The 24,876-nt window shown below is 37.6% G+C and overlaps 2 protein-coding genes across 4 annotated transcripts in view; both read left to right on the forward strand.

Annotated features, from left to right (window-relative positions):
- Window positions 1-24,876, forward strand: part of LOC116594003 (cell surface glycoprotein CD200 receptor 1-like) — a 134,921-nt gene that overhangs the window by 52,520 nt on the left and 57,525 nt on the right. The window lies entirely within an intron of this gene.
- The window catches only part of LOC116594019 (cell surface glycoprotein CD200 receptor 1-like), a 28,650-nt gene continuing 21,975 nt past the window's right edge, over window positions 18,202-24,876 (forward strand). For all 3 annotated transcript variants that reach the window (XM_032348871.1, XM_032348866.1, XM_032348860.1), the window contains exon 1: window positions 18,202-18,310. In XM_032348871.1, coding sequence (XP_032204762.1) covers window positions 18,250-18,310 — 61 coding nt within the window. In that variant the 5' untranslated portion in view covers window positions 18,202-18,249. The remainder of the gene's footprint in view (window positions 18,311-24,876) is intronic.

Consider the following 24,876-nt stretch of genomic DNA (forward strand, 5'->3'; position numbering starts at 1 on the left):
TCCAACAAGAAGATTTAACAATTTTAAATATCTATGCCCCCAACGTGGGAGCAGCCAACTATATAAACCAATTAATAACAAAATCAAAGAAACACATCAACAATAATACAATAATAGTAGGGGACTTTAACACTCCTCTCACTGAAATGGACAGATCATCCAAGCAAAAGATCAGCAAGGAAATAAAGGCCTTAAACGACACACTGGACCAGATGGACATCACAGATATATTCAGAATATTTCATCCCAAAGCAACAGAATACACATTCTTCTCTAGTGCACATGGAACATTCTCCAGAATAGATCACATCCTCGGTCCTAAATCAGGACTCAACCGGTATCAAAAGATTGGGATCATTCCCTGTATATTTTCAGACCACAATGCTCTAAAGCTAGAACTCAACCACAAAACGAAGTTTGGAAAGAACCCAAATACATGGAGACTAAACAGCATCCTTCTAAAGAATGAATGGGTCAACCGGGAAATTAAAGAAGAATTGAAAAAAATCATGGAAACAAATGATAATGAAAATACAACGGTTCAAAATCTGTGGGACACAACAAAGGCAGTCCTGAGAGGAAAATATATAGCGGTACAAGCCTTTCTCAAGAAACAAGAAAGGTCTCAGATACACAACCTAACCCTACACCTAAAGGAGCTGGAGAAAGAACAAGAAAGAAACCCTAAGCCCAGCAGGAGAAGAGAAATCATAAAGATCAGAGCAGAAATCAATGAAATAGAAACCAAAAAAACAATAGAACAAATCAACGAAACTAGGAGCTGGTTCTTTGAAAGAATTAATAAAATTGATAAACCCCTGGCCCGACTTATCAAAAAGAAAAGAGAAAGGACCCAAATAAATAAAATCATGAATGAAAGAGGAGAGATCACAACTAACACCAAAGAAATACAAACTATTATAAGAACATACTATGAGCAACTCTACGCCAATAAATTTGACAATCTGGAAGAAATGGATGCATTCCTAGAAACATATAAACTACCACAACTGAACCAGGAAGAAATAGAAAGCCTGAACAGACCCATAACCAGTAAGGAGATTGAAACAGTCATTAAAAATCTCCAAACAAACAAAAGCCCAGGGCCAGACGGCTTCCCAGGGGAATTCTACCAAACATTTAAAGAAGAACTAATTCCTATTCTCCTGAAACTGTTCCAAAAAATAGAAATGGAAGGAAAACTTCCAAACTCATTTTATGAGGCCAGCATCACCTTGATCCTAAAACCAGACAAGGATCCCACCAAAAAAGAGAGCTATAGACCGATATCCTTGATGAACACAGATGCGAAAATACTCAACAAAATACTAGCCAATAGGATTCAACAGTACATTAAAAAGATTATTCACCACGACCAAGTGGGATTTATTCCAGGGCTGCAAGGTTGGTTCAACATCCGCAAATCAGTCAATGCGATACAACACATCAATAAAAGAAAGAACAAGAACCATATGATACTCTCAATAGATGCTGAAAAAGCATTTGACAAAGTACAGCATCCCTTCCTGATCAAAACTCTTCAAAGTGTAGGGATAGAAGGCACATACCTCAATATCATCAAAGCCATCTATGAAAAACCCACCGCAAATATCATTCTCAATGGAGAAAAACTGAAAGCTTTTCCGCTAAGGTCAGGAACACGGCAGGGATGTCCATTATCACCACTGCTATTCAACATAGTACTAGAGGTCCTAGCCTCAGCAATCAGACAACAAAAGGAAATTAAAGGCATCCAAATCGGCAAAGAAGTCAAATTATCACTCTTCGCAGATGATATGATACTATATGTGGAAAACCCAAAAGACTCCACTCCAAAACTGCTAGAACTTATACAGGAATTCAGTAAAGTGTCAGGATATAAAATCAATGCACAGAAATCAGTTGCATTTCTCTACACCAACAGCAAGACAGAAGAAAGAGAAATTAAGGAGTCAATCCCATTTACAATTGCACCCAAAACCATGATACCTAGGAATAAACCTAACCAAAGAGACACAGTATCTATACTCAGAAAACTATAAAGTACTCATGAAAGAAATTGAGGAAGACACAAAGAAATGGAAAAATGTTCCATGCTCCTGGATTGGAAGAATAAATATTGTGAAAATGTCTATGCTACCTAAAGCAATCTACACATTTAATGCAATTCCTATCAAAGTACCATCCATCTTTTTCAAAGAAATGGAACAAATAATGCTAAAATTTATATGGAACCAGAAAAGACCTCGAATAGCCAAAGGGATATTGAAAAAGAAAGCCAACGTTGGTGGCATCACAATTCCGGACTTCAAGCTCTATTACAAAGCTGTCGTCATCAAGACAGCATGGTACTGGCACAAAAACAGACACATAGATCAATGGAACAGAATAGAGAGCCCAGAAATAGACCCTCAACTCTATGGTCAACTAATCTTCGACAAAGCAGGAAAGAATGTCCAATGGAAAAAAGACAGCCTCTTCAATAAATGGTGCTGGGAAAATTGGACAGCCACATGCAGAAAAATGAAATTGGACCATTTCCTTACACCACACACAAAAATAGACTCAAAATGGATGAAGGACCTCAATGTGCGAAAGGAATCCATCAAAATCCTTGAGGAGAACACAGGCAGCAACCTCTTTGACCTCTGCCGCAGCAACATCTTCCTAGGAACAACGCAAAAGGCAAGGGAAGCAAGGACAAAAATGAACTATTGGGATTTCATCAAGATCAAAAGCTTTTGCACAGCAAAGGAAACAGTTAACAAAATCAAAAGACAACTGACAGAATGGGAGAAGATATTTGCAAACGACATATCAGATAAAGGACTAGTGTCCAGAATCTATAAAGAACTTAGCAAACTCAACACCCAAAGAACAAATAATCCAATCAAGAAATGGGCAGAGGACATGAACAGACATTTCTGCAAAGAAGACATCCAGATGGCCAACAGACACATGAAAAAGTGCTCCATATCACTCGGCATCAGGGAAATACAAATCAAAACCACAATGAGATATCACCTCACACCAGTCAGAATGGCTAAAATCATCAAGTCAGGAAATGACAGATGCTGGCGAGGATGCGGAGAAAGGGGAACCCTCCTACACTGTTGGTGGGAATGCAAGCTGGTGCAGCCACTCTGGAAAACAGCATGGAGGTTCCTCAAAATGTTGAAAATAGAACTGCCCTATGACCCAGCAATTGCACTATTGGGTATTTACCCTAAGGATACAAACGTAGTGATCCAAAGGGGCACATGCACCCGAATGTTTATAGCAGCAATGTCCACAATAGCCAAACTATGGAAAGAACCTAGATGTCCATCAACAGATGAATGGATCAAGAAGATGTGGTATATATACACAATGGAATACTATGCAGCCATCAAAAGAAATGAGATCTTGCCATTTGCGACAACATGGATGGAACTAGAGCGTATCATGCTTAGCGAAATAAGTCAAGCAGAGAAAGACAACTATCATATGATCTCCTTGATATGAGGAAGTGGTGATGCAACATGGGGGCTTAAGTGGGTAGGAGAAGAATAAATGAAACAAGATGGGATTGGGAGGGAGACAAACCATAAGTGACTTTTAATCTCACAAAACAAACTGAGGGTTGCTGGGGGGAGGGGGTTTGGGAGAAGGGGGTGGGATTATGGACATTGGGGAGGGTATGTGCTTTGGTGAGTGCTGTGAAGTGTGTAAACCTGGTGATTCACAGACCTGTACCCCTGGGGATAGAGTATTATGCCTCCATCAGAAAGGATGAATACCCAACTTTTGTAGCAACATGGACGGGACTGGAAGAGATTATGCTGAGTGAAATAAGTCAAGCAGAGAGAGTCAATTACCATATGGTTTCACTTATTTGTGGAGCATAACAAATAGCATAGAGGACATGGGGACTTAGAGTGGAGAAGGGAGTTGGGGGAAATTGGAAGGGGAGGTGAACCATGAGAGACTATGGACTCTGAAAAACAATCTGAGGGTTTTGAAGGGACGGGGGGTGGGAGGTTGGGGTACCAGGTGGTGGGTATTATAGAGGGCACGGATTGCATGGAGCACGGGGTGTGGTGCAAAAATAATGAATACTGTTATGCTGGAATTAAAAAAAAAAAAAGAAATATAATTTGGGTCTCAGTTAATGTATACCATATGTTGAATTAACCTTTGGAACATATGGATGATAATATTGTAATGACTTTTAGTGTTTTTGTCCACTATATCATTCATCCGTGTTAATTTTGAATTAGTTTTAATTGAATGTCTTCTTTTCTCACTGTGCATTGCATTTTCCTGTTTCTCTGTGCACTTTATATTTTTTGTAAATATTCATAACATAAAATGACCATTTTAACTACTTTTAAGTGTACAGTTTAGTGATATTAAGTACATTCTCACTGTTGTGTGTATTTTAGGTAGGTATTTTGTTACATATTATGTTATCTAGGTTCAAAAATAATGACAATTTCAATATTTATTGTTATTTTAATGTTTGATTGATATAATATTAAATATTAATATATTATATTTTATATTTTCCTGATTTTTCTATGCTTATCCTTTCCCCCTTCCCTTTAGACTTCACACAGCATTTAAAGTTCTGTTTTTATTGTACTGGAAATCACATACTGCATACCTATTCTTTGAGATTCCCCTTCAGTATATATATACTTAAAATCTAAAATTAATCAATATTATCTTAGCTAAAGAATTAAAATATCTTAGGATATTTTTACTCCAATTACTTAATCTTCCATCTAAGAGTTATATTATCTATTTTTGAAATTTTACATGTTTTAAAAAAACATTCTCCAAACTAGATATTATTATAATGTTTTATAAAAGTTTATTTATGTATTTAACAATTTTGTTTGTTCAGCATTTCTTCCTAAAACTTAGATCTTTTTGATACCATTTTCCTTCTTCCCTTCCTAAATTGAAGTTTTTCCAGAGTCTTGGTAGTGAGGTCTGTATTTGTTGGTAATAAGTTCTCAGTTTTTGTTGTCTCAAGAAGAGGTCTTTATTTTCTCCTCATTTGTGAAAAATATGTTTTTCTAGATAAGTCGATCTAAACAGTTATTTTCCTTCAGCACTTTGAAGATATTGGATATCTGAAGTATTTAAAATAGACATATACATAGAGACAGAAAGCAGATTAGTGATTGCCAGTGGCTATGGGTTGAGCACTTATGAGTATGGAGTTTCCTTTTAGAATGTTGAAAGTCCCCTGAAACTTGGTAGTGATGATTTCTTTACATTGAGAATGTACTAAATGTGCAAATGTGAATTGTACACTTTAAAATGGGTAAAACTGGTGAAATTTAAGTTATATATATTTGCCATAACACAAAAAAGTACACTTCAGTTACTTGTTAACACCTGAGAGAAAATTATTTAGGCAATCTTACAAATAAGAGAATGGAATTTTTTGGGAAAGATTTTATTTATTTATTTGAAAGAGAGAGAAATCACAAGTAGGCAGAGAGGCAGGTACAGAGAGAGGGAGGAAGCAGGCTCCCTGCTGAGCAGAGAGCCTGACATAGGGCTCGATCCCAGGACCCTGAGATCATGACCTGAGCTGAAAGCAGAAGCTTTAACCCACTAAGCCATCAGGTGCCCCAAGAATGGGATTTTCACTTTATATTATTATTATTTTCTTTAATTTTGAGATGATTAGAGATACACAAGCCACTGTAAGAAATAAGCTAGATGTGGGGCACTTAGGTCACTCAATTGGTTAAATGGTCTGACGCTTGATCTTAGCTTAGGAGTTGATCTCAGGGTTTTGAGTTCAAGCCCTTCCTTGGCCTTGATGAAGTCCCAAAAGTTCATTTTTGCTTTTGTTTCCTTTGCCTTTGGAGACATATTTTGAAAGAAGTTGCTATGGCTGATATCAAAGAGGTTACTGCCTATGTTCTCCTCTAGGATTCTGATGGATTCCTGTCTCACATTGACGTCTTTTATCCATTTCGAGTTTATCTTTGTGTGCGGTGTAAGAGAATGGTTGAGTTTCATTCTTCTACATATAGCTGTCCAATTTTTGAAAAGACTACCTTTTTTCCACTGTATATTTTTTCTTGCTTTGTCAAAGATGATTTGCCCATAGAGTTGAGGGTCCATGTCTGGGCTCTCTACTCTGTTCCACTGGTCTATGTGTCTGTTTTTATGACAGTACCATGTTGTCTTGGTGATCACAGTTTTGTAGTAAAGCTTGAAATCAGGTAACATGATGCTGTCAGTTTTATTTTTGTTTTTCAACATTTCCTCAGCAATTTGGGGTCTCTTCTGATTCTAAATTTTAGGATTATTTGCTCCAGCTCTTTGAAAAATACTGGTGGAATTTTGATCAGAATGGCATTAAAAATATAGATTGCTCTAGATAGTATAGACATTTTAATAATGTTTATTCTTCTGATCCAAGAGTGTGGAATGGTCTTCCATCTTTTTGTGTCTTCTTCAATTTCTTTCATGAGTGTTCTGTAGTTCCTCAAGTACAGATCCTTTACCTCTTTGGTTAGGTTTATTCCCAGGTATCTTATGGTTCTTGGTGCTATAGTAAATGGAATCGATTCTCTAATTTCCCTTTCTGTATTTTCATTGTTAGTGTATAAGAAAGCCACTGATTTCTGTACAATGACTTTGTATCCTGCCATGTTACTGAATTGCTGTGGAATCTATTAAAAAAAAAGAAGAAATAATCTAGAGATCCTATGCACCTTAACCCTTTTTTTTCCCCAATAGTAACATTTTGTAAAACTATATTATAATAATTACTATTTTATTTTATTTTTTTAACATCTTAATTTAATTTTATTTTTTCAGTGTTCCAAGATTCATTGTTTATGCACCACACCCTGTGCTCCTTGCAATACATGCTCTCCTTAATACCCACCACCAGACTTATCCATTCCTTCACCCACCTCCCTTCCAAAACCCTCAGTTTGTTTTTCAGAGTCCATAGTCTCTCAAAATCACTATTATATTGACATTGACATTGATCAAGATATAAAGTAGTTCACTTGTGTTCTTTTCAAATAGGAACAGATTTCTTTTTTTCCTTTATCATCTGTAGTCTTTTTTTTTTTTCCTGCCTTTTTGCACTGGGTAGAACTTTCAACACTGTGAATAAGAGTTCTGAGAATAGGCATCCTTGCCTTGTTCACTACTTAAGGTGCAAAACATCCAGTCTTCAACAATTAATTATAAGGTGAGATGTAGGTTTTTATAGATGCCCTTTATCAAAATGGGGAAGTTTCCTTTATTGCTATTTTTCTGAAAGTTTTCATCACAAGTTTGTGTTATGGCAGTAGGTGTGTTGAAGTCCTATCACTGGTGTGACTGTGTTAAGAAGTAGGTATTTAGCTGTCTTAGGTCTTTAGAAGTAGGTCTTCTCCTACTTTACTTTACTTCTCCTACTTCTCCTACTTTAGAAGTAGGTCTTCTCCACAGAGAAGTAGCAGGCGGAGACGACATCAGGTAGCAGGAGATCAGCTAGATAGCTTATCTAACCATTGAGAACACCTACAAATCCAATGGGAAATCAAAGAGAAGAAGAGCAACAATTCTAGAAACAGAAAATTGATCACTTTCTGAAAGGTAGGACCTGAGGAGAAGTGAATCCAAAGTGATGGGAAGATAGACCATAGGGAGAAGTTCCGGCTCCCGGCAAGTGGCGGAACAACAGAGCACAAAATCAGGACTTTTAAAAGTATGCTCCACAGAGGGACATCGCTCCAGAGGCTAGACTGGGGGGAAGCCCACATGGGGTCAGTGTAACTCCGGGTCCTGCGGGGTCACAGAAGGACTGGGGGTGTCTGAGTGCTGCAGAGCTTGCAGGTATTAGAGCAGGGAAGCTGGCTACAGTGACAAAGCCGACGAGTGAACTCTCAGCTTGGAGTTACCTTGAACCCGTCACAGGCTGGGTGAGCTCAGAGCACGGCCAGAGGCCACGGTGACAGAAGTGACTGGGTGCTTTTCTCCAAGTGTGAGTGATTGAGTGCTTTCCTCCAAGCGTGATAAGAGGCCAGGGAGACAGGGGCTGTTGGGCACTTTTCTCTGAGGGTGCACTGAGGAGCGGAACCCCGAGCTCTCAGCTCTTCCGGGCTGGAGATTGGGAGGCCTCCATCTTTATTCCCACCCTCCAGAACTCTACAGAAAGTGCTCAGGGAACAAAAGTTCCTAAAAGCAAACCCAAGAGGATTACTTAGCCCGGCCCCTGGTAAGGGTGGTGCAATTCCGCCTGAGGCAAAGACACTTGAGAATCACTACAACAGGCCCCTCCCCCAGAAGATCAACAAGAAACCCAGCCAAGACCAACTTCACTCACCAAGGAGAACAGTGGAATTCCAGAGGAGGAGAAAGCAAATCTTATCTGGACAAAATGACAAGGCAGAAAAACTCACCACAAAAAAAAAGAACAAGAGGCAGTAAAGAAGGCTGGGGACCTAATCAATACAGACATTGGTAATATGACAGATCTAGAGTTAAGAATGACAATTCTTAGGGTTCTAGCCAGCTCGAAAAAGGCATAGAAGATATTAGAGAAACCTTCTCTGGAGAGATAAAAGCCCTTTCTGGAGAAATAAAAGAACTAAAATCTAACCAAGTTGAAATAAAAAAAGCTATTAATGAGGTGCAATAAAAAATGGAAGCTCTGACTGCTAGGATAAATGAGGCAGAAGAAAGAATTAGTGACATAGAAGACCAAATGACAGAGAATAAAGAAGCTGAGCAAAAAAGACAAACAAATACTGGACCACAAGGAGAGAATTAGAGAGATAAGTGACACCATAAGACAACACATTAGAATAATTGGGATTCCAGAGGAAGAAGAGAGAAGGGAGCAGAAGGTATATTGGAGAGAATTATTGTAGAGAATTTCCCTAATATGGCAAAGGGAACAAACATCAAAATCCATGAGATGCTAAGAACGCCCCCCAAAATCAGTAAAAATAGGTCCACACCTCGTCACCTGATAGTAAAATTTACAAGTCTTAGTGACAAAGAGAAAATCCTGAAAGCAGCCCGGGACAAGAAGTCTGTAACATACAAGGGTAAAAACATTAGATTGGCAGCGGACCTATCCACAGAGACGTGGCAGGCCATAAAGAACTGGCATGATATATTCAGAGCACTAAATGAGAAAAACATGCAGCCAAGAATACTATATCCAGCTAGGCTATCATTGAAAATAGAATGAGAGATAAAAAGCTTCCAGGACAAACAAAAACTGAAAGAATTTGCAAACACCAAACCAGCTCTACAGGAAATATTGAAAGGGGTCCTCTAAGCAAAGAGAGACCCTAAGAGTAGTAGATCAGAAAGAAACAGAGACAATATACAGTAACAGCCATCTTACAGGCAATACAATGGCACTAAATTCATATCTCTCAATAGTTACCCTGAGTGTTAATGGGCTAAATGTCCCAATCAAAAGAACAGGGTATCAGAATGGATAAAAAAACAAAACCCATCAATATGCTGCCTACAAGAAACTCATTTTAGACCCGAAGACACCTCCAGATTTAAAGTGAGGGGGTGGAAAACAATTTACCATGCTAATGGACATCAAAAGAAAGCTGAGGTGGCAATCCTTATATCAGATCAATTAGATTTTAAGCCAAAGACTATAATAAGAGATGAGGAAGGACACTATATCATACTCAAAGGGTCTGTCCAACAAGAAGACCTAACAATTTTAAATATCTATGCCCCCAACGTGGGAGCAGCCAACTATATAAACCAATTAATAATAAAATCAAAGAAATACATTGACACTAATACAATAATAGTAGGGGACTTTAACACTCCCCACACTGAAATGGACAGATCATCTAAGCAAAAAATCAACAAGGAAATAAAGGCCTTAAATGACACACACTGGACCAGATGGACATCACAGATATATTCAGAACATTCCATCCCAAAGCAACAGAATACACATTCTTCTCTAGTGCACATGGAACATTCTCCAGAATAGATCACATCCTGGGTTATAAACCAGGTATCAACCAGTATCAAAAGATTGGGATCATTCCCTGCATATTTTCAGATCACAATGCTCTGAAGCTAGAACTCAATCACAAGAGGAAATTTGGAAGGAACCCAAATACATGGAGACTAAACAGCATCCTTCTAAAGAATGAATGGGTCAACCAGGAAATTAAAGAAGAATTGAAAAAATTCATGGGAACAAATGATAATGAAAACACAATGGTTCAAAATCTGTGGGACACAACAAAGGCAGTCCTGAGAGGAAAATATATAGCGGTACAAGCTTTTCTCAAGAAACAAGAAAGGCCCCAAATACACAACCTAACCCTACACCTAAAGGAGCTGGAGAAAGAACAACAAAGAAAGCCTAAACCCAGCAGGAGAAGAGAAATCATAAAGATCAGAGCAGAAATCAATGAAATAGAAACAAACAAACAAACAAAAAACAATAGAACAAATCAACGCAACTAGGATCTGGTTCTTTGAAAGGATTATCAGATTGACAAACCCTAGCCAGACTTATCAAAAAGAAAAGAGAAAGGACCCAAATTAATAAAATCATGAATGAAAGAGGAGAGATCACACCAAAGAAATACAATTATAAGAACATACTGTGAGCAACTCTATGCCAACAAATTTGACAATCTGGAAGAAATGGATACATTTCTAGAGACATATAAACTACCACAACTGAACCAGGAAGAAAAGGAAAACCTGAACAAACCCATAACCAGTAAGGAGATTGAAACAGTCATCAAAAATCTCCAAACAAACAAAAGTCCAGGGCCAGATGGCTTCCCAGGGGAATTCGACCAAACATTTACAGAAGAACTAATTCCTATTCTCCTGAAACTGTTCCAAAAAATAGAAATGAAAGGAGAATTTTCAAACTCATTTTATGAGGCCAGCATCACCTTGATCCCAAAACCAGACAAGGATCCCATCAAAAAAGAGAATTACAGACCAATATCCCCGATGAACATAGATGCGAAAATTCTCACCAAAATACTGGCCAATAGGATCCAACAGTACATTAAAAGGATTATTCACCACAACCAAGTGGGATTTATTCCAGGGCTACAAAGTTGGTTCAACATCCGCAAATCAATCAATGTGTTACAATACATTAATAAAAGAAAGAGTAAGAACCATATGATACTCTCAATAGATTCTGAAAAAGCATTTGACAAAGTGAAGCATCCCTTCCTGATTAAAACTCTTCAAAGTGTAGGGATAGAGGGTACATACCTCAATATTATCAAAGCCATCTATGAAAAACCCACTGCAAATAGCATTTTCAATGGAGAAAAGCTGAAAGCTTTTCCGCTAAGGTCAGGAACATGGCAAGGATGTTCGTTATCACCACTGCTGTTCAACATAGTACTAGAAGTCCTAGCCCCAGCAATCAGACAACAAAAAGAAATTAAAGGCATCCAAATTGGCAAAAAAGAAGTCAAACTACCACTCTTCGCAGAGGATATGATACTATATGTGGAAAACCCAAAAGGCTCCACTCCAAAACTGCTAGAACTTGTACAGGAATTCAGTAAAGTGTCAGGATATAAAGTCAATGCACAGAAATCTGCTGAATTTCTTTACACTAAAACAAGACAGAAGAAAGAAAAATTAAGGAGTCAGGGTCCATTTACAATTAAGGGTCCATTTACAATTGCACCCAAAACCATAAGATACCTAGGAATAAACCTAACCAAAGAAGCAAAGAATCTATACTCAGAAAACTATAAAGTACTCATGAAAGAAACTGAGGAAGACACAAAGAAATGGAAAAATGTTCCATGCTCATGGATTGGAAGAACAAATATTGTGAAAATGTCTATTCTACCTAAAGAGATCTACACATTTAATGCAATCCGTATCAAAATCCCATCCATTTTTTTCAAAGAAATGGAACAAACTATCCTAAAATTTACATGGAACCAGAAAAGACCTTGAATAGACAAAGGAATATTGAAAAAGAAAGCCAAAGTTGGTGGCATCCCAATTCCAAACTTCAAGCTCTATTACAAAGCTGTCATCATCAAGACAGTATGGTACTGGCACAAAAACAGACACATAGATCAATGGAACAGAGTAGAGAGCCCAGAAATAGACCCTCAACTCTATGGTCAGCTAATCTTCAACAAAGCAGGAAAGAATGCTGATTGGAAAAAAGAGAGCCTCTTCAACAAATGATGTTGGGAAAATTGGACAGCCACATGCAGAAAAATGAAATTGTACTGTTTCCTTACACCACACACGAAAATAGACTCAAAATGGATGAAGGACCTCAATGTGAGAAAGGAATCCATCAAAATCCTTGAGGAGAACACAGGCAAAAACACAGGTCTCTTTGACCTCAACCGCAGCAACTTCTTCCTAGGAACATCCCCAAAGGCAACCGAAACAAGGGCAAAAATTAACTACTGGGATTTAATCAAGATCAAAAGCTTTTGCATAGCAAAGGAAACAGTTAACAAAACCAAAAGACAACTGACAGAATGGGAGAAGATATTTGCAAACAACATATCAGATAAAGGGCTAGTATCCAAAATCTATAAAGAGCTTATCAAACTCAACACCAAAGAACAAATAATCCAATCAAGAAATGGGCAGAGGATATGAACAGACTTTTCTGCAAAGAAGACATCCAGATGGCCAACAGACACATGAAAAAATGCTCCACATTACTCGGCATCAGGGAAATACAAATCAAAACCACAATAAGATACCACTTCACACCAGTCAGAATGGCTAAAATTAACAAGTCAAGAAATGACAAATGTTGGCAAGGATGCGGAGAGAGGGGAACCCTCTTACACTGTTGGTGGGAATGCAAGTTGGTGCAGCTACTCTGGAAAACAGTGTGGAGGTTCCTCAAAAAACTGAAAATAGAGCTACCCTATGACCCAGCGATTGCACTACTGGGTATATATACTAACAATACAAACGTGGTGCTCCGAAGGGGCACGTGCACCCGAATATTTATAGCAGCAATGTCAACAATAGACAAACTATGGAAAGAACCTAGATGTCCATCAACAGATGAATGGATAAAGAAGTTGTGGTATGTATGCACAATGGAATACTATGCAGCCACAAAAGGAATGAAATCTTGCCATTTGAGATGGCATGGATAGAACTAGAGGGTATTATGCTTAGCGAAATAAGTCAATCAGAGAAAGAGAACTATCATATAATCTCCCTGATATGAGGAAGTGGAGATGCAATGTGGCGGTTTGAAAAGAAAAAGATGAAAAAAAGATGGGATTGGGAGGGAGAAAAACCATAAAAGACTCAATCTCAAAAAACAGACTGAGGGTTGCTGGGGGGAGGGGGGACGGGAGAGGGTGATGAGGATATGGACATTAGGGAGGGGAGGTGCTATGATGAGTGCTGCAAAATGTGTAAACCTGGTGATTTACAGACCTGTACCCCTGGGGATAAAAATACATATATGTTTATTAAAAATAATTAATTAATTAATTTAAAAAAAAGAAGTATGTCTTTAATGTGGCTTTAAAGACGGGGTCCTAATCTAATATAACTGTTATTCTTAAAGGACGAAGAGACACCAGAAACATATTTCACTCAAGCACATACACAGAAGAAAGCCATCTGAAAACATGATGAGAAGGCAGCTATCTGCCAGGAAGAGAAGCCTCAGCAGAACCCTGCTGGTACTAAGTTTGTGATATTTTCCTACAGTAGCCCTAGTGGACTGAGACAATTGATTGTAGAAGTGATTGATAAATGCACTTTAGTTATGTGTAGCATGTGGAAGAGAGAAAAAAAAAAAGAGAGAGAGAGAGAAACTTTAAGGAAATTTAAAGAGAAGGGAATTTTCTTTCTCTTCCTTCTTCTCCCCCTCCTTATTTTCCTCCCCCTCCTCCTCTCCCTCCTCCTCTTCCTCCTTTTTTTCCTCCTTCTCCTCCTCTTCCTCCTCCTCCCTCCTCCCTCTTCCTCTTCCTCCTCCACTCCTCCTCCTCCTTCTCCTCTTCTCCTTCTTCTTCTTCTTCTTCTTCTTCTTCTTCTTCTTCTTCTTCTTCCTCTTCCTCTTCCTCTTCCTCTTCTTCTTCTTCACTCCGTTGTTACCAAGGTCATGCATAAACTCATTTAGGTTTTATTGCAAATTTTGAGTATTCAGAATTTATGCATATTTTGATGGTTGTTTTATGAACTGCATCTCTACCATTTAAAATTTTATGTTGAAAGATATTAGAATATTTTTGCAATATTATCAAGTTCTGAGAAAGGATTAAGTATATTTGTTCCTTTGTCAAAAAATTTTAGAGCATCATAATGACCATAACGACAAATAATGCTCTTGAATGATGGTGTCCTATATGTTAGTTGGCAGCCACAGGGCTGTTGACCACTTGAATTGTAGCTAATCTTAGTTGAGATGTAAGAAGCAGCAAATTGTACTGGAAAATGTGGTGAGGATGTGTGTAACTGGCTATATGCAATGGTAGGAATAAAAATGGCACTATTAGCTTGGAAATGTGTTAGTTTTCTAGAGCTGCCTTAACAAAGTACCACAACTAAGTGGCTAAATCAACAGAAAATACTCTGTCACAGTTCTAAAAGCTAGAAGTCCAAGATCATGGTGTCAGCAGAGTTGCTTCTTTCTGAGATCTATTTGACAGAGTTTTCTTAATGCTGTTTTTATTTAGTTTTAATGCCTTGGTCAGAAGCCAGTTAGTTCCCCTTCTTATTAAACACTTGATTAAATCCCACCTCTCAACAACTTCCTTGCTAGAATTCCCACTCTGGGCCACCATGCACCTGCCTTAATTGTCCCAGGACCAACACCAGACAGCTAGGAGCAGCCCTTGTGCCCTGGAGCCAATGAAATTATTCAAATTAGCCAATTCACCAAGATAAAAATCTTTTGCACAGCAAAGAAAACAGTCGGCAAAACCAAAAAGACAACCTACAGAATGGAAGAAGATATTTGCAAATGTCTTATTGGATAATGGGGTAATATCCAGGTCTATAAAGAACTTAACAAACTTGACACCTAAAAAACAATCCAGTCAAGAAATGGGCAGAAGACATGAGCAGAAATTTTTCTAAGGAAGACATACAAATGGCCAAAGGATACATGAGAAAATGCTCTACATCACTTGGTGTCAAGGAAATAACAAATCAAAACCACAGTTAGATAGCACCTCACACCAGTCAGAATGGCTAAAATTAACAAGTCAGGAAATGACAAACATTGGTAAGGATGTGGCTAAAAGAGAACCCTCTTACAGTGTTGGGGGGGAATGCAAACTAGTACAGCCACTGTGGAAAACAGTATAGAGGTTCCTCAAAAAGTTAAAAATAGAGCTACCCTATGACCCAGCAACTGCATTTCTAGGTATTTACCCTAAAGATACAGTGAACTGAAGGGGTTCCTGCACACCAATGTTTATAGCAACAATGTCCATAATAGCTAAAATACGGAAAAAGCCTCAATGTTCATTGACAGATGAATGGATAAAGAAAGTGTGAGATACATATATCTATATATATCTACATAGATATATAAATATTACTCAACCCTCAAAGAAAATGAAATCTTACATTTGTAATGACGTGGATGGAACTAGGGGATATTATGCTAAGTGAAATAAATCAATCAGAGAAATAAATTTATCACATGATTTCACTCATATGTGGAGTTTAAAAGTAAAACAGATGAACATAAGGGAAGGGAGGAAAAAAAACAAGATGAAATTAGAGAGAGAGAAAAACCATAATCATTCTTAACTATAGCAACTGAGGGTTGCTGAAGGGGAGGGGGTGGGTGTTGAGGTAACTGGGTGATGGGCATTAAGGAGGGTACCTGATATAATGAGCATTGGGTGTTAAATGCAATGGATAAATAATTGAACTCTACCTCTGAAACTAATGATACACTAATTAATTGAATTTAAATATAATAATTTTTTTTAAAAAAAAAAGAACAAAGTAGCCAATGTGTGGGAAACCAGGAAATCTAGTTAACTCTGCTCTACTTGCCATACACAAACTTCTCCCTACAGTTCTCACTATTACCCTGAACCTAGTTCATCCTCTGTGTGACTCTGTATGTCAGCCTTCTTTTATATGGAATTGTCACAGAGAGTCTGCCTTACATCTATGCTGAGTATCATTTGTTGTGTCTCACCATCAAAATAAAAAATTTTTCAATCTTATAAATTTTTTGTCACTCTGAGCAAGAAAGCATCACCATGATTCTTGCATAGCTTCTTGGGGTCTGTTCTTGGCTTACTAATTAACTCCAAACCACCAGGAGAAGAGCTTGAGAAGGAACTGTTGCCTGTTGGTGAGTGGGGACTTTAACCCTGCAGCTTGCTGCTGTGTCTATGATGTCTCTCCTTACCCAGATTTTCTTGGTTTTGGAAGGTTAATAAAAAAACAAACAACAGTCCTCAATGGCTAAACTCCACTGGCTAGATACTAGCCCAGGTGGCAGCCACCTTGGAGCTAGGCCACTTGAGCCACACTTTCCAGGGTCCACCCTTCAGTTGTGTTTTCAGTCTACTATAGACTGAATATTTGTGTCCCCCTCATCCAAATTTACATATTGAAACCAGTTTTTCTGAAAGGCAGTATTTGGAGGTGTGGCCTTTGGGGGCTGATTAGATCAGAATGACAGAGACTTCGTGAATGAGATGAATGTCCTTAGAAAAGATGTCCTAGAAAGCTAGCTCTTCCCTTCTACCATGTGAGGAGGAAATGTAAAATTGGTCTATGAACTAGAAAGCAGGTCTTCAGCAGTACTGAATGTACTGGTGACTTGTTTTTAGACTTCCCAGCATACACAAGTATGAGGAAGAAATTCCTATTGTTTATATGTTACCCAGCCTATAATGTTTTGTTGTATTAGCCCAAACAGACTAAAATAGAAGCCATACACACTCTGATACAATAAGTAATAAAAAATGAATGAATGAATTAATTATGTCATCAATTAAATTTGACAAAATGGGACCTGGTGACCTTCAGTGAAAATAGTTAATATGGCTCAGTGCAAGTTAAAACAGTCTCCTGATAGACTGAAACATTCTGTAAGACCTAATCATGAGAGACTATGGACTCTGAAAAACAATCTGAGGGGTTTGAAGTGGCAGGGGGGTGGGAGGCTGGGGTACCAGGTGGTGGGTATTATAGAGGGCATGGATTGCATGGAGCACTGGGTGTGGTGAAAAAAATAATGAATACTGTTATGCTGAAAATAAATAAATTAATTTAATTAAAAAAAAGAATAAGAAAAAAAAATCAGGGAGGTTAAAAAAAAAGACCTAATCAATAAATAGGGGATTATTCCCACTGCTTCTGCATTGGACAGCTCAATTTGCCTGGTTCTTAAATCTGCAAAGAATGAATGGTTCCTCATGGTAAATTATTGCAAACTTAATACCATTGCTACATCCATTAAAGGTCACATGTCCAATATCCAACATTATTAAAATTAGTAATATCATCTAGTATCTTTCATTCAGTGCTTATTTCAACAGCCTCTCAGTTTGCCTTCTTCTCCAAAGGGACACAATACATCCTCACTTGACTACCCATGGAGTACTTCAGCAGACCTGCCATCACACATGGGCTTTGCATACAGGAGTCTAAGTGCATCCACCTTTCCCCATGAACACACATAGTACATTACAGTAATAACATTCTCATACAAAGAATTTTGTTTAATGTACTCATTAAATACATAGTCAGACCAAAAGGTATGTACAAAACAGAAATGTTCATAGAAGTTTCATTTGTGTTATTTTTGAATTGAAAAATCCAGGTCCACAGCAAAATGGATTAATAAGTTATGGCATGGTCAGACCAAAAAAACACTATACAGTGTTACAAAAATGAACTATGGGAACAGTTTCATTTATATTTAGGCAAAATGGTGATAGATGTCAGTGCAGTGTTTCTCTTTGGAGAAGGGCTATTGACAGAGAAGAAACAAGAAAGAAGATTTTGAATAGTGTAATGGTCTTACCTTGGTTTTGGAGGTCATTATCTGAATTCATGCATATGTAAAAGTTCATCAAGCTTTACACTAAATATTTTTGCATTTTTCCATATGTAATTTATGTTTCCTGAAATGCTACTTTCTAAATAAATTGTGTGTTACTTCAGCACTGTGGAAGAACCAATGAATCATTAGTATTGGCTTTTTTGGTTTATCGCTCAATAAAACTCAGTGAGATTTCCTGTCCTTGGCCAGTCGGCAGCTAACCACTTTAAATGCATACTCTGGGGACTTCAGCTTTGAGGGTACTGATGTCTGTCAACATCCTGGTATCTGGTAAGTCTGATGCTGTGATATTTTTTAGCAAAATGTAATGTATTTTGAAGTGCCAAGATTGCTCTTTAGCCACTCATGAAATGTGTTCTAATTTGTTCTAGTAGCAGTGATAAATTTGTATATTATCTGGAAAACCTTCATATTTACTTTATGTCATTCATACACTGACTAGTTGTCTAGCTGAGCCCAGGGAAATACTGGGGATCCTGGAATGGAGTGAAACTGAACTTGTGTAACTAGACAAAATGTAGTGTTTCCTCTAGTTTCTTGGTTTGTATTTTTTTGTCTCCTTGAAATCTTGTTTTTTGAACCTTATATTTATTAATGTGTAATTATTTTTTTCTCCTTTGATATTTCTAATATTTCTAGCACACAGGTTAAGAAGGAAATCCTGTTTCTTTTTGGGGTTGTTAAGTTTTAAAATAGGGACAAAAAGTGAATGGGTAATTTTGTTTAAGAAAATGAGGGTCAGAGAATATAAGAATATATAAATGGTTATTCAAAGTCAATAATTTCAAGTTCACACCAGAACACTTTATATGATGGATCTTATCCTGAAACATGAACAGGTAGAAGAAATGAGTAGAGAGACTGAATTTAGAGCAGTCATAGGCAGGTGAAAATAAAGTTGAATCCATTCTGTGTTTCCTTGCCATCATTCCAAAGAAGTTCCAAAACATTCTGAGAAACCCTGGCTTCCACATTTCCATATTATGTCTAGTTATGAGAGAAGAGAACCAGTTCTTAGGAGAAAGAAAATTGGAAATCTAAGGTGAGGAAAAGGTGAAAGAAATTGGGAGGAGCGGGGAACACTTGGGGAGAACTCAAAAGACAGGGAATAACAGATTTGACTCATGACAAGTGCTAGAGAAATATTTAGACATGGCAGGAAATAGATGGCAACGAAAGGATGTAATTGAAAAGAGTGTAATTAAAACCTGTTAATGTCTATTTCTGGGCTCTCTATTGTTTCATAGATCAATGTGTCAGTTTTTGTGCCAGTACCATATTGTCTTGATGATTACAGCTTTGTAATAGAGCTTGAATACAGGCAATGTGATGCCCCCAGATTTGTTTTTCTTTTTCAATATTTCTTTAGCAATTTGAGGTCTTTTCTGGTTCCATACAAATTTTAGGATTGTTTGTTCTACCACTTCGAAAAACGCTGATGGTATTTTGATTGGGATGACATTGAATGTATAGATTGTTATGGGCAGCATAGACATTTTATCCATGTTTATTCTTCCGATTCATGAGCATGGAATGTTTTCCTATCTTTTTGTGTCTTCTTCAGTTTCTTTCATGAGTGTTCTGTAATTCTTTGAATATGGATCCTTTACCTCATTGGTTATGTTTATTCTAGGGTATCTTATGGGTTTTGGTGCTATTGCAAATGGAATTGATTCTCTAATTTCCCTTTCTACAGTTTCATTGTTAGTGTATAAGATTTCTGTGCACTGATTTTGTATACTGCCATATTACTGAATTGCTGTATGAGTTCTAGTAATTTGGGGATGGAGTCTTTTGGGCTTTCCACATAAAGTATCATGTCATCTGGGAAGAGAGTTTGACTTCTTTGCCAATTTGAATACCTTATCCTTCTTTTTGTTGTCCGATTGCTGTTGCTAACACTTCTGTACTATGTTGAACAACAGTGGTGAGAGTGGACATCCTTGTTGTGTTCCTGAAGCCAACATTTCTTTCAAGTCAGGTCCACTGGAATCAACTGACCTCAATTTTTGTTTGTTTGAGAAAGACTTCCATTTTTCCATCCCTTTAGAAGGGAAGGTAATTTTCTAGGGTACAGAATTCTAGTGTGGTGAGGTCTTTTCTTATTAAAATTTTTAAAAATTAATTTTTTTTAGTAAAAAAACAGTGTCCCTATTGCTACAGAGAAGTTTAAAGTATTTAGTTTACATTTTTCTTTTTTCTTTTTCTTTTTTTTTTTTAATGTAGAGTTGACACACAATGTTAAATATTTTATTTCATTCTTTTTTCTTGTCTGATTTCCTAGGAGAAGTTGGATATAATTCTCATCTTTGTTCCTCTATAAGATATTTTGTTTTTCTGGCTTTTTTCACAATTTTTTCTTTATCTTTTATTTTCTGTAGTTTCAATTAATATCACAGGTCTAAGATTTTCCTGGCATTTATTCTGCTTGTATTCTCGAACCTTCCTAGAACTTTGGTTTGGTATCTGAGTAACTTAAGGAAATTCTCAGTCATTTCTTCAGATATTTCTAGTCTTCCTTTTTCTCTTTCTTTTCCTTCTGATTTTTTCATTACATGTGTTTACATGTTTTCATAGTGGTCCCATAGTCCTTGGATATGCTGTGTTTTGTTGTTGATGTTGTTGTTTGTTTGTTTTGCTGTGTGTGTGTGTCCTCTTTGCTTTTCAGTTTTGGTGGTTTCTATTGATATACTCTCTAGCTTAGAGATTCTTTCCTCAGCCATATCCCATCTATAAATAAGCTCATCAAAGACATTCTTCATTTCTACTACAGTATTTTTTATTTAATTCTGTCAACTTTGCCTCATGTATTTTGAAGCTCTTATTAGGTATATGGGCATATCTTCTTTTATTGTGTTTCACTTTAATGCACTTCACAGACATTGTGGTTTTAGTAAATGAAGGTTTGTGGCAACCCTGCATGGAGGGTATTAGTAAAATTTTTCCAACAGCCTTTGTTCATTTTGTCTCGTTGTGTTACATTTTGGCAATTCTTGCAATATTTGAAACTTTATTATTATATTAAATTTTGTGTGGTGATCTATGATCAGTGGTCTTTAATATTGCTATTGTAATTGTTTCACCATGTCTCTAACCATGCCCATAGAAGTTGGTGAACTTAAGTTATATTTGTGTGTGTTATGGTTCTTCGACTGACTCGCCCTCTCTCTCTCCCTTTCCTTGGGCCTCCCTCTTCCCTAGGACACAACAATGTTGAAATTAGGCCAATTGATAACCTCATAATGACTCCTAAATATTCAAGTGAAAGGAAGAGTCATATACATCTCACTAAATCAAAAGTTAGAAGTGATTAAGCTTTGTGAAGAAGACATGTTGAAAATCGAAATAGACCAAAAGCTATTTGTGTGTCTTATGCCAAGTATTTAGCCAGGTTGTGAATGTGAAGGAAAAATTCTTGAAGGAAATCAAAAACACTACTCAAGTGAATACACTAATGATAAGAAAGTGAAAGAGCCTTATTGCTGATAAGGAGAAAGTTTCAGTGGCCTGGAAAGAAGACCAACATTTCCCTAAACCAAAGCCTAATCTAGACCACGGCACTTATTTTCTTTGATTCTGTGGAGGTGGAGAGAGCTGAGGAAGCTGCAAAAGAAAAATGGGAAGCTAGCAGGGGTTAGTTCATGAGGTTTAAGGAAAGAAGCCATTTCCATGGCTTCATGGTAAGGCATGGTAAAGCAGGTAAAGCAGGATATGTCGATGTAGAAGCTATAACAAGTTCACCAGAAGATCTAGCTGAGATAATTTATAAAGGCAACTACACTAAACAACAGATTTTTTTTAATGGAGATGAAACTGCTTTGTATTGGAAGAAGATGCCATCTAGGACTTTCTGAAATTCTCCCTTTCTCATATCATTTATGTTTGTTCTTCATCTTAGTTTTCCAGTTTGAGAAAGTAGACAATGAGTAAATTGAACTCTATTGTGTTCTTTTAATCTGCCTAGGGCTTTTGGGAGAACAGGTGGGACATATATATTTGTTCTTTTATTTCTTTAAACGTTCTCAACACATTTAATTTATACCCTATATTCAATAATTCCAAACTCTGAAGTTCTGAATCTTTTTTTTTTTTTAAAGATTTTATTTATTTATTTGACATAGAGAGAGATCAGACAGAGATAGGTAGGCAGAGAGGCAGGCAAGGTTGGGTGGAAAGCAGACTCCCTGCTGAGCAGAGAGCCTGATGCAGGACTCAATCCCAGGACCCTGAGATCATGACCTGAGCTGAAGGCAGAGGCTTTAACTCACTGAGCCACACAGGCACCCTTGAAGTTCTGAATCTTATTCATCTCTTTAGGAAAAAGAGAGGGTAGCCAATAAAAAGAACATTATCCAGGAGCACCTGGGTCACAGAGTCAGTTAAGCATCTGACTCTTGGTTCTGGCTCAGGTCATGATCTCTCTGTGGTGGGATTGAGCCCCATGTTGGGCTATGTATTCTGTATGGGTTCTGTTTCAGATTCTTTCTCTCTCCTCCTCTGTCTCCCCCCACCCCAACAGAAAGATTTTTAAAAATCTTTTAAAAAGTACATTATCTGATTTTATGGTTGCTTGTTTTTTCCTGGTTTTTAAATTTTGGAATGTGGCTCACAACTGTGTTGGTTTGAGTCTGAGAACTGGTTTGAGTATAAAAACGTGGTGAAAGATCATCATCTTCCGTTATGGCAACTAATGTAAGTCTTTACTCACTGCTGTGGATTGAATGCCAAAATTCAAATGTTGGAACCTAATCTCCATGGTATTTGGAGGTGGAAGTTTTAGGAAGTAATTAGGTCATAATGGTGAAGTTTCCAGATTAGGACACTTATAAGAAGAGAGCCAGGTGAGCTTTCTTTTTCTCTCTCTCCCTTTGGCCCTCCCATGTGAGAATATAGTGAGAAGGTTGCTATCTACAAGCCAGGAAGTGGGCTATCACTGGACAACATATCTGCCACTGCTTTCATTTTCTACTTCTCAGCCTCTAGAACTGTGAGAAAAAATGTTTGTTATCTAAGCCACTCTATGGTGTTTTTGTTGCAGCAGGCAAAACTAAGATACTCATTTACCCTTGATTTGATTATATAGGGCAAACCATACCCATAAATGGCAGGATTTCAGAATTCTGTCTGTTTTTGTGGGGTTGAGAGAAGACACATAATCGTAAGACTTCCACCCTGAAGGATCCAGGAGGAATGGAGAAAGTGTGCCTCTTGAAGAACAATCTGAGAGACCCCCTAGAATCTCTAGTTGGGCTGACAGGTGAAGATTTTTTCTGAAGCAGCCAATCAGTAAAGACTGGGGGAAGGGGTGGAATGACAGCTTCTACAACTGTGAAGACACTAACAGTGTAAATCTTCCAAAAGATCAAGGAAACATGATACCACTCAAGGAACATAATAAAGCTCCAGTGCCTCATCTCAAAGAAATAGAGATCTGTATGTCTGACAAAGAATTACAAAATAGTCTACTCAAAGAAGCTCAGGTGAGCTACAAGAAAACACAGATAGACAATTAAACAAACTCTAGAAAAGAACACATGAACAAAGGGAAACTTCAAGGAAGAGATAGAAATCATGACAAAGAACCAAACACAAATTCTGGAGCTGAATAATACAATGACTGCACTGAAAAATTCAATAGAGAACTTCAGCAACATATTTGTCAAGTAGAAGAGAGAATTAGTGAACATAAAGACATAACTTGAGGGTGCCTGGGTGGCTCAGTTGGTTGGGCATCTACCTTTGGCTCAGATCATGATCCCAGGATCCTGGGACCAAGTCCTGTAGTGAGCTCCCTGCTGGGGGAGCCTGCTTCTCCCTCTGCCTCTGCTTCTCTCTCCCTACTCTGTCATGCATGAATAAATAAATAAAATGCTAAAAAAAGGACGTAATTTGAAACCAGCTACTAAGAGATGAAAAGCAAACAAACTAAAAGAATGAAAGTGAGTGAAGAAAGTCTGTAGGTCTTGTGAAATACCAACAAACAAAATAACATAGGCATGGGAGCCCCAGATAAACATAAAAGAGAAAGGAGCAGAAAACTAATTTAAAGTAAAAACAAGAGACAACTTCCCAGTAGTGCAATGGCAGGGTCATAGGGAAATTCTATTTTTAATTTCTTGAGGAATCTCCACACTGTTCTCCAAAGAGGCTGCACCAACTTGCATTCCCACCAACAATGTAAGAGGGTTCCCCTTTCTCCACATCCTCTCCAACACATATTGTTTCCTGTCTTGCTAATTCTGGCCATTCTAACTGGTGTAAGGTGATATTTCAATGTAGTTTTAATTTGAATCTCCCTGATGGCTAGTGATGATGAACATTTTTTCATGTGTCTGATACCCATTTGTATGTCTTCATTGGAGAATTGTCTGTCCATATCTTCTGCCCATTTTTTGATATGATTGTCTGTTTTGTGTGTGTTGAGTTTGAGGAGTTCATTATAGATCCTGGATATCAACCTTTTGTCTGTACTGTCATTTGCAAATATCTTCTCCCATTGCCTCTTTGTTTTGTTGACTGTTTACTTTGCTGTGCAGAAGCTTTTGATTTTGATGAAGTCCCAAAAGTTTATTTTCGCTTTTGTTTCCTTTGCCTTTGGAGACATATCTTGAAAGAAGTTGCTGTGGCTGATATTGAAGAGATTACTGCCTATTCTCCTCTAGGATTCTGATGAATTCCTGTCTTACACTGAGGTCTTTTATCCATTTTGAGTTTATCTTTGTGTATGGTGTAAGAGAATTGTCGAGTTTCATTCTTCTACATATAGCTGTCCAGGTTTCCCAGCACCATTTATTGAAGAGACTGTCTTTTTTCCACTGTATATTTTTTCCTATTTT

Source organism: Mustela erminea, chromosome 1 (assembly GCF_009829155.1).
Source record: "Mustela erminea isolate mMusErm1 chromosome 1, mMusErm1.Pri, whole genome shotgun sequence".
Classification (NCBI taxonomy): Eukaryota; Metazoa; Chordata; class Mammalia; order Carnivora; family Mustelidae; genus Mustela; species Mustela erminea.